General features: G+C 33.3%; 1 protein-coding gene across 1 annotated transcript; it reads left to right on the top strand.

Moving 5' to 3' along the window:
• Positions 1–162: 162 nt before the first annotated feature.
• LOC111044847 (Golgi to ER traffic protein 4 homolog) lies at positions 163–11,454 on the top strand. Its single transcript, XM_022330085.2, is given in 9 exon segments — positions 163–370; positions 2,363–2,441; positions 2,861–2,955; positions 4,837–4,979; positions 7,062–7,200; positions 8,520–8,600; positions 8,602–8,661; positions 9,272–9,420; positions 10,906–11,454. Coding segments are annotated over 9 exon segments (996 nt in total). The 5' UTR covers positions 163–245; the 3' UTR covers positions 11,031–11,454.

Raw genomic sequence — 11,454 nt, 5'->3', positions numbered from 1 at the left:
GAATTTTTCAGATTTTTTACAATATAATTTCCGAGATAATGAGATTATTGTATCTTAGTGTAAAACAAGTAATGTTGGCAATTAAAATTTCATGCTAAATTTGTAGAAAATGCGCATGCGTAGAAGGTTTTCAAAATAATCGTCGGGGCTATCTCCAAGATAGTGCACCTATATCTAGATCCAAAAGGCAGTGCTTTGTAACATGCCCCATTCCTTTTTTTTATTTTTGTTGTATCTTTATAAACATGGCTGATAATATGGCTGGTCGGAGGGTGCGTGGAGTAGATAGAGTACTTTCAAAATTAGAAACTGCTGTGAATGCTGGAAATTATTATGAAGCACATCAAATGTACAGGACATTATATTTTAGGTCCGTGATATTACAATTTCATTTATATTTCCGTAAAATAATAAGTGTTTTCCTTAGCCATAACCCTAGTTTACGTCATTACAAAATTTCAGCCACTAGTATCGTTTTTAATAGTGGTATAATTATTAGTTTAACTATTTCGTTATAATTATTAGTAGTTAGTATATAAACGGAGAATGCCATATCTAGTTGTAGCATGCCAAATATTATGTTACAGTACTTCAGTTAACAGGGCAGGCTAGGTTATGTGAAAGAATTAACTTTACATCTTATCTTCTAACTAAATTTATGATTAAATTAAATTTGGTTTGTTTAAAAGCGGTATCAAATACAAAGGATGTTGCAGCTGTCAATAAATTTGAAAAGAATGAGTATTTTTAGTTTGAAGTGGAATTTTAACATTTATTATAGATTTTATACTTACTTGCACTCTATAGACAATAATTTCTTATCAATATCTTAACATTTCAATAATCTAAATTATAAATATTAATTGAATAATGAGTATTCCAATTTTAAGGATTAAAATATGATATGTTAGGTATCTTTACAGACATTTTATAATGTTCAAACATGTTATGAAAGGTTATGTTATTTACGGGACTTGACTTGTCACAATTACAAATTCCAGAGAAATAGATCAATAACTATTTTTGGTTTAATAAAATGGAGTGTTACAACTTTCCAATTTTCAAAATTAAGTTATTTAGGCTACTTTTACTTAAATCATCTTTAATTTCTGAAAGTGATTCAATTAGGATTTTATACATTTTTATATTTTTTGTTTCATTTTTATTATTTTCAAATCCTTTGGAAGAAATTTTTAATTAATGAATCTTATGCCACGTTCACACTAGCGTTTTTAACTGAGATTTCAACAAGTTTTAGCAATTTCTTAGAAAGCAAAACAACATTCACGTTAACTACATGTCTACAGAAAAAATAGACAACTTTTTTGAAGAAAACTATTTGTGAACAATTTTTGTTGGCAACACCGGTGCAAACGTGGGTTTATTCATATTTTAATATAGAGTGATCAATTTTGTTTAGACAAAAAACACTTGTGTCAACGCATTTGTAAATATAACATTCTCGTTGAACATAAAAACTACAGCACCTTTTGTAATGTTTGTAAAGTACAATGTTTTCATCAACCATCTCAAACTGTAGCTTTGATTCATACGAACTGACAATAATTTATTGAAGGAATGTTACTGATAAACATTTATAGTGTTACTGACTTAACTGTTACAAATTATTGTTACATATGAAATTAGTTGCTTTTTCTCAAGAAGAACTTAAGATACGTGCGTGGCTTTGCCAACTTGTTAATTTGGGCTTTGAATTTTAAGGGCGTGATCATACTAAGCGTTTTTAGGCGCCAACTCAATCAGTCAATAGGATACTTTATCAAGAGCTTCCTGGCTGTCGACTCTGAAAACGCCTGATAAACGCCTAATATGGTCTCGCTTCAAGAGCGGCAGTTTGACGACTTCCTCTGCCTGGGTTTGCTGACAAGGACCGAAGAAGTAAAATAAAAATAGGAAAGAGATGTAGTCCCTGCAATAGGCCTACACGGATTCATATATAGTGAGGAAAATACCCATGATTGATATTGTTCAACCAGAAAAAAAAGTCCAGGCGTCTTCTTATACATTATTCCATGTTTATTTACTAACTAGATTGAAAAAATATTCTTTGTTGAATAAAAAAACTAGATATTGTCCAGCTACAGATTTATTAACATGCCGGTTTCGGTTGTTACACCATTATCAATCTCTGGTAACAGAATTTTGGGTCCTTTGGGATAATGATTAATACTGTAATAGATCTCCAATTTATAATTAAAAGAAAGTCCTTACATAATGTTGTATAAAATATTTACGACACATTTCAACATTCAGAAATATTCAATATTCTCAGCTACCCTGACATGTAAAAACTGTTGAAAAATGATCTATTATTCAATTTTTATACCTTGTTCTTTTCCAGGTACCTCACACAGAAAAACTATTCAAAATTATTAACTATGCTAGAAGATGGTGCCAAACTTTTACTTCAAAATAATCAGGTGAGATCTTATATTATCTCTGTAAATCTGTAGAACTTACCTTTAAATAAAATAATTATTTCAACTTTTTAATAAAGGGTGTCTCAAAAAGGATTATCAGTTTTCAAATTATAACATCTAACAAGTTGTCATAGTAGTGGTGATGTAACAAACTGCGCTCAAGCCTTAAACGCTTCCTAATTGGGCCATTTTGGCCCAAAAACATGGTCAGATTTTATTTGATTTGAGTGGCTATGACATTTACTGGCTGACAGTGTAACAGTATATCTGCTGTAGTAATTAATTTCCAAGAACTTGCTTAGAAGACGTTCGAGCAATCTTGATGTGATACACCATATCTGCTAACATCTTTATGTACACATGTTTTATGACGAGATCATGATTTTTTATCAACTATTTCTTGCTTTTTGAAATTTCAGCAAGCAAGCGGAGCTGATTTAGCGATTCTATTAGTGGATGTTCTGGTCAAATCTGATACTCAACCTTCGGATCTTTATTTCTCAAAAATTGCCAAGTAAGTTAGTGAATTTCATTTATTAATGCTTATCAGAAATAACTTAGTTGAATAAGAGATTCACTTGAATAAATTCAGGTTTGTCAATCTAAATGATACGATCTACGTTTTTGTTAATATGGGTGAGACTTCTGAAGTGAAAAATATTGATAACCATTGCGATAAAAAAAGAATACTGTACTTGAATTTGATTTTGTCTTTTATTAGCTAAGCATCTTATAGTCTGTATAAAATAAATTGAGACTTGGCTCTCCATCCAAAAAATTACAAGGTGCCAAATCGTGTAAAATTGCAACTTTCTCAAATTTCCAATTTAACGTCAGAATTGGATTTAGAATATCAACCCCGATATGCCAGTAATGCTAAAAAATTCTAGGGTTGAAGGATTAAAGGTAATTTAACTTTTTCACTGAAATTGGAAACATCGCAAAAATTTGTTCTTATTACCACTTGTTCTTATACCATTTCTCTCAGTAATCATGGGGCGTCGTAATGCGTAAGAATTTTATATCAAATTATCGGGGACATTGTCTCCTTCCTATTGGCATCTGGATCAATTTTATCCGGCCTATAGTTATATTTTAATTGATGATGATGTTTATCAATGTCGAGATATTTCGAGCAGAAACACGTCTTGTGAAAAACGTGTTGCAGGATAATATGAATTACATGTACATGTCAATTACAAATGCATGAAAAACAGGCTAATGTGAATTACAGATATATTGATATATGAATCACATACCTTGGAAGGCGGTGGAAAAGTAAAAGTGGGAGCAATGCCTTCCTGTCTTTTTCACTTACTTTATAGCGTGAATTGTTACCTACTATAATTACAGGCACAGTTGACGGATTTCATCAGTCTCATGAGCTTTTTACTATTAATAAGTAATTATTTATTTTCAACGCTATAGTGGCAGTATTTTATTAGCATTGGTGTAGCTATACTTGTCCATCATACGGCAAAACAGGTAGCGCTATCCTTTTCTAGCTCCGCAACGCTGCCAGATCAATTTTCAGCAATGTATAAATAGAATTAATCAACAAAATATTGAAACTCAATTATGAAAATTTATTATTAAATAAATGAAAAATATATTTTATTGACGATTAATATATATACCGTGTCCCACGAAGAGGTTTACTCGTTTAATTTTATATTACGTGCCCATTCATGCACCGAAATTTTTTAAATTCCACACAGTTTACAAAGTAGGTTCTTAAAATATTCTGGGAAAACTTCAGCTCCCTAACCTTCGTAGAAACAAAATGGCGGCATATTGAAAATTTAAACAATTCATTAAAATTTTCGATATTCCGCCATTTTAATTCTACGAAGATTAGGGAGCTAGAATTTTCCCTGGATTTTTTATTTTACTCAGTTTACAAAGTAGGTTCTAAAAATATTCTGGGGAAATTTCAGCTCCCTAACTCTCATAGAAACAAAATTGCGGCATATTTAAAAATTTACCAATTCATTAAGATTTTCAATATGCCGCCATTTTGTTTCTACGTAGGTTAGGGAGCTGAAATTTTTCAAAAATATTTTTAGAACCTACTTTGTAAACCGTGTAAAATTTAAAAAAGTTCGGTGCATGAATGGGCACGTAATATAAATTTGAACGTGTGAACCTCTTCGTGGGACACGGTGTATGATTGAAAATTTTACATCAGATATATACAGGTATCAGCTGTCTTCTATAGAAGGTAGTGGCAACACTTTTCTTCTATCTTTCTCCACTGCCATTATAACGTGGACCTCACTGTAGAACGTGAGTTGAATTTAGTTTTGTTGAACACATGAATAAAGGAATCTGAATGTGAGCTTTGGTTATTGAACGTTTTGGGCGATTGATGTTTCATTGTCTGTTTGTTTTGCAGGCTATTTTCGATGGTGTGTCGAGAGACCCCGGAACGTGAGAATCTGCTGGCAGCCGCCCTACGCTGGTCTATCATTGGCTGCGAACAACACAAGTCGGGCCATCCTAGTCTACACCAAGTCATCGCTCAAGTGTTCTGGAAAGGTCAGCTATGTATGCTATTATCTTTGAATATAGAAAGAAGTTCTTTCTATAGTCAAAGCTATTACACACCAAAACCTTAGTTCTCTACCTAATTCAATGATCTGAAACATTTTCCAATTTACAGATGGAAAGAAATTAGAGTTTTCCATGTAATTTAATGATCTAAAACATTTCAATGTGTACGTCCTGTGTACAGTAAATTGTTCCAGTTCCAATAGTAAATTGTTCCATCACGTGACTAGTGCAAAATGTTCCCATTGAACGCCATTTCAAATTCGTTGGTTCAAGCTTTTAGCGCGCACATATAAAGTTGATTTACACTAAAATGTGTCGCTTACTAGCTGCGTGAATGAAGAAAGGCTGTTTTACAAACCTACCGTCTAGGAAAGTGTAAATTTCTTTTATTCCATTACTCTCTAATTTGCTATCGAGAAAAATTCATCTAATGAATGGTTATCAAACATCATATTGTTGGTTATGTATTCTATGCTATGGTAAACAAACTATCAGCGCATGCGCAGAGAAGCATGCAGACTACAATAATCGACCAATGAGAGCTCAGATAGTTGGAACCTGTTGGAACTGTACCAAGTCGGACAATTTACCACACTTCGACTGTGGGGCAGAAAGTTGTAGCTGGAACAGGATTCTGGAACAGAATCTGTCAAAATTCCTCCCATGGAACGTGGAACTTTTTACTCGGTAAATTGTGAATTGGAAAATTTACCACATTCCATGTACGCAGAACGGGCCCATTGTATAGGTTGAAAGAATTCAGACATTGCATTGTTCAAATGTCAATGAATATTATAATAATTGTCTATGTTTGCAATTGCATAGGTCTTCGGGTTGGGTAACAACAATTTTAATTTGGATTTTCGGTTAGTAATTATTTTTTAATGTATTTTTTATTTGCCTCGATTTTCCAAGGAGACGTCCAAGTTATTTTCTATAAAAATATAAATGTTGAAAAGGGTAGCTTACTTTGATCTTTAATTCTTATGTCATCTATTTATACATTTTACCTCTTCTTGTCTCTGAGCAGTGCATAATATCACTTATCAATGAATGTTGATCACCAATATCATATTTGACAAAAGAAAGAAAAAGATGAAGTATGAAATTCAAGATACATTTGTAGCTCTTCGCACAGTTTCTATGATACTTCGTTCTTAGAAGTAAAAAACCAGTAACAATATTCTAAAATTTGATGTGACAAAATAGAACGTATAGGGGAACATTATAATTGTGTATATTTGCAAGCATTGTTCCAAGCATTAAAATAGAAAAAGTTCAGTCAACCTAAATAACTTGAAGAACATAAAATTTTTAGGTCTAGACAAACTCAATTGGGAAGAGTATGTAAAAAAGTAAGTACAGGAATATTTGCACTTAGGAGGCTGGCACCCATTTGTAATTTATTAACTTTGAGATCCGTGTATTATGCCATTGTCCAGTCTCATATTTCATATGGCATTGAGATTTTTGGTGGGACTAGTGCATTTAACTTGAACAGGATATTAAAACTCCAAAAAGAAGCAGTAAGAAAAATATTTAATTTAAATAGAGAAGATTCGTGCTGGACATTTTTTAAAAAGTTAGAACTAATGACGGTGTATGAACTTTATATTTACAAAACAATATTACACGTAACACATAATGAAGACAAATTCCCCAGGCAATCTAGCGTGCATGACTATAATACAAGAAATAGGAACAACTTTATTATCAAAGAACATAGTAAAGAGAAGTAAAAACAAAGCCCAACCTATATGGGCATCAAAATCATTACTTATCCTCCTACTAGTACTAATCATGAAAAAGATATTACAAGGTTTAAAAACAAACTGAAAAAGTACATTGTGGAATTGGGAATTGTACAGTTATGAAGAATATTATAGTTCCAACTCATGATGTATTTAGACTAACTATTGTTGATGTATTTTGTTTTTTTACTTGTATTATTTATTTTATTATTTTGTTGAAAATAATAAATAAAAAAAAAGACGCATTCATGTAAATTTTTATGTATGTTTTGAATAAAGAGATTGATTGATTGATTGCATGATGTGGTTTTTGCAGAAAAGAACTATGTGATGGCCCGATACCACTTTTTGAGATCGACCGACGGCTCAGGATTTGCCACGATGCTCATCGAGCTCCATAAAACTCGCGGCTATGCCTGTGAAATCGACTTATTCATAGCGCAAGTTGTCCTGCAGTAAGTGTATTCATGGTATTTGTATTTTTTCTTAGGGATACTCTTAGATATAAATACAAATTAGAAATCCAAGTACCCTCTTAAAAGGGTATATTTTTAAAAGGTTAAATTTTTATTCATGGTGTATTGCTTTCCGTTCTTGTACAGTATTTGAATTATTAAATTTCTTCTCACTACAAGAGCTGAATTTAGTACTATTCAAATAACTTGGCAGCAGTTTTGCCCAGATTGTCCTATTTGTCTTCCACTATCTTGAGAGCCCGGCCATACAGAGCGATCAACGATACTACCGGGTGATTCAAAAATGACTTTACAACTTTGAAAATTCATATAAATCTTATTAAACAAGATACAGAGCTGGTTTTGGTGTTGTTTTGAAGGAAAATACTCCAAGTTTTGACTCACGTAGTCTGCTAGTGCCTGGTCGCGCCGCACAAGCGCTAGCGGATGTTACGTCAAAGATAGCTTTCTTCACTGGACCCGAGCGTGCTAGCTGTGTATTTTGGTTTGAAGAATCGAAGTCTGCGACAACAGTTTACCGTAATTTTCGTATCAAGTACACTAAAGATCCTCCTAGTAGGCCTACAATTTATGAGTGGCATAAATGTTTTGTAGAAACAGGGTGTTCAGTAAAACATACATAATCCTCAGGTCGTCCAAGCACATCTGTCGAAGTCGTTGAGCAAGTGAGACAAAGTTTTGTCAAGAGCCCTACCAAATCGACCCGGCGTGCATCTTGAGAACTTCAAGTCCCACAATGGACAGTTTGGTTTCATAAAAGATAAGCTGTACGTACCTATTTTGCCAGCCTCTCTACCTGAACTTAGAGTAAGGATTTGCGCTGCTGTTGAGCAAGTTACACCCGAAATGCTAGTGCGAATCTGGGAAGAAATCGACTATCGATGGGATGTCTGCAGGATAGCCAACGGAAGTCACATAGAACATCTTTAGTTTAAGGTGAAAAACTTCAAGTGTTTTCCTTTAAAACTACACCAGAAACAGCTCTGCACCTGGTTTAATAAGATTTATATAAAATTTTAAAGTTTTAAACTCCTTTTTTGAATCACCCGGTGTATAGTAATCTAAGGATTCCTGAATCTATAACCTGATACATTTTGATCGCAGATCGCTCTCTGTGTGGCCGGGCCCAAATTAATGGTTCACATATTTATTTATTAATAATTTTTACAAAGTAGCAGTGATTGGGAGAGAGAAACTAAGGATACTCCTTGTACTATTTCTCTCCCAAATTTAGATAACAAAGTAACATATGAACCATTTTACTGAATATTTTTCATAATACAGTTTCAATGTTGCAGATACTTATGTTTGCATAACAAGAGGACGGCAACCGTTGCCTTTCAGAGCTACACGAGTCAGCACCCCAACATCGACAAAGGGTCCACCCTACATACTTCCTCTCCTCAACTTCATCTGGTTCCTTCTCAAGGTCATTGAAAGGTAGGCCAATTATCAACGCATTCAATAATAGAATATAATCATCTACAATTTATCAAATTTATGAAACGATATGAAATGTTTTTTTCATCTATCTAATGAGTTGTAATGAGTTTTCATGTATCTAATGTAGTGTGCTTTTTACCTTTTATACCCTCTCAAGGATTGAGGGTTTTCCTAGTACATAGTTAGAAAACCCTTCAATCCTCCCCCTCCCCTTTTTGTACACCATTTCAAATTCAAATAATCTTTATTCATACAAGAAAAAATACAGCAGCAGAGACAATTCAGAGCTACATAGCTAGAAGATTCTTCTTGATTTCGTATATTATGATTGTTGTTATTGTTTTGCATGTATTCATTTGTATTTTATCTTGTGTGTCTAAGGACCGAATTCACCAAAACGAAAACTTGGTTTGTGCACCAGTTGATTCTAAATAAACATAAAATCATATAACAAAACCAATTCAAAATCATTTGACTTGAAACCAACTGCTGCTCAAACCTAGTTTTCGTTTTTGGTGAATTTGGAACTAAATGATGGAATAAATTTGAATTGAAAACTTGGTTTTAATTTTATAAAATATTGTATTCTATGTTTCATTGTTTTCAGCGGGAAACTAGCAGCTTTCAATATATTGTGCAAACAGTACCAACAGAGTATAGAGCGAGACCCGGCCTATGTCGAATATCTTGACAAAATTGCACAAATATTTTTTGGAGTCAATCCTCCGCGACCACAGAATTCAAATGGATTTTTCGGTAAGGATGAGTTGATCATATTATTTGTAATGCAAATGCAATATGTATTATAGGCTACTCTTATCATGACCGATAAGGATGAAGGAGAGGGATAGGGCAGAGGCTGATTATATCTATATTATGATAATTTATTTCCATAGTCTGTCCATATCGAATTTTGAATCAGACTCCTATTCACGAACAAGTCCAGTATTGTACTTTTGTGAGTAGTAATTTGATCACTTTTAAACTTGTACTTGTATATTTTGAGTGAATACTTGAGTTAGGGGTAGAGGCAGCACAGTGTGCTTTGTACAATTACATAGCAAAATGTAGACGCATATAAGATGGGTTAAGGTCCAGACAAAGAAGAATTATTCTTTTGAAGAGATCATCTAAATACTTGGATACAGTTGAAGTATAAAGGCGGATTCTCACAGTATCAGTGAGAATATTATTCTCATAGGTCTAATGTATTCATACTCAATAGGTATTCATACTCGGTTGTCCTATTATAGAGTTGGGTAAGGAGGTATGGATGATTTGAAATAACAGTTACACACTCATTTTTAAACAAAACTCAAAATGTATTTTTTAGTGTGTACCTTGAATGTTTCAATTATAAAAATTAGTGCAGTGATGGGATTTCCCGCTGAATATGATTGCTTAAAGCTATCTCCACTTGAAGTTATGAGCTTCAAAATAATTATCAAGTGTTTTAGAACCCACTCTAAACTGTATACCCATTCATCTAGCATTATATCCTCTTCATTATCATTACCACAGTCATCTCTATTTGGATGCTCCTGCCTCTGGAGAATGACAACATTGCATAATTAAATTCAGCGGTCAGACTGTGTTCGAAGCAGTAAAGAGCGAGTTAACTTGAAACAAACTAATATAAACAAACCTAGCCAAAACATTTTTATTGTTCGATGACAACAATAAAGATTGATTGATTGATTGAGAAATGGGTTGTAATCACTACCTCCTTAAACAAAGCCATAGTGCATTCTGGCGACGTCAGCACAGGTAGTTTACAGAGGTAGTGTTGTAATGCAATAAACAGGTAACTGCTGGAGATCCAACAATGGATGTACCATTATTCCATGTTTACCTTCGGCAAAAGCGTAGTATCATAAGAGAATAATTTTCAATCTTACAGATGATCTGTGATCAAACTTAAACTGACATCTTTACAAATTGGCTTGTAACATTTTTGGAAAATTATCGTTTGGTTTTCATGTCTGAAATAATTATGATTTCAATGGCGAGGCAATAATTATTTATGAATGAATAAAAACACATACATTTTGTCGATTCTACACATTATTTTCTTGGAACCATGATTTCGTGGCCATTCATATCACATCATCAAGCTAATGGTGTCACCGTGGTTTGTACCAAAAAAATACATGTGGAATTGTCATAGCTTTTATTCCATTATGGAACGGCTATACAATATCTACCGTATAGTGACTCTTTGTAATTGATGAATGATTGCAGGTGATATATTCCAATCACTGATGAATAGCGTTGATGAATTCGACTCGGATGACGACGAGCCAAGCCACATGTCTCGACCATCCACTTCCTCTCAGCTCAGAATGGAAACAGAGGCTTTGGACTAGACCCAGATCCAGACCATGTTCTGGCTGCATCCACAAACTTGTGTGCTGTGTATATTCATATATTAGACCTTTATTATACTTATACGTATAATAAGTGAGTATGTGAGGGACTTTGATCCACCAAACCTAACGAAGCAGCGGTTCAGCCACTCTAACCAACTCCCAAATTTCATTCTACTAAATCATTGAAAAAAAAACTAAAACTGACAAACCCATCTCTGTAATTTCGCCAGAAATGTTGCATGAAATACGTTGTAAATAACAGAGTGATGAGAAACATTTGTAAAGAAATAATATTGTAGTGTAAGATAATTCCAATGATTGGTAATGATTGTGAAATTTGTATTAATTTGTGATTATTTTATTTGTTAATTTCTTTTTTAGTCGGAGTAAAAAAGCAATAATAAAATTATTTGTTTCATTT

Source organism: Nilaparvata lugens, chromosome 8 (genome assembly GCF_014356525.2).
Source record: "Nilaparvata lugens isolate BPH chromosome 8, ASM1435652v1, whole genome shotgun sequence".
Lineage (NCBI taxonomy): Eukaryota > Metazoa > Arthropoda > Insecta > Hemiptera > Delphacidae > Nilaparvata > Nilaparvata lugens.
The sequence above is the reverse complement of the archived record's forward strand: the minus strand, read 5'-3'. Positions and strand labels throughout refer to the sequence as shown.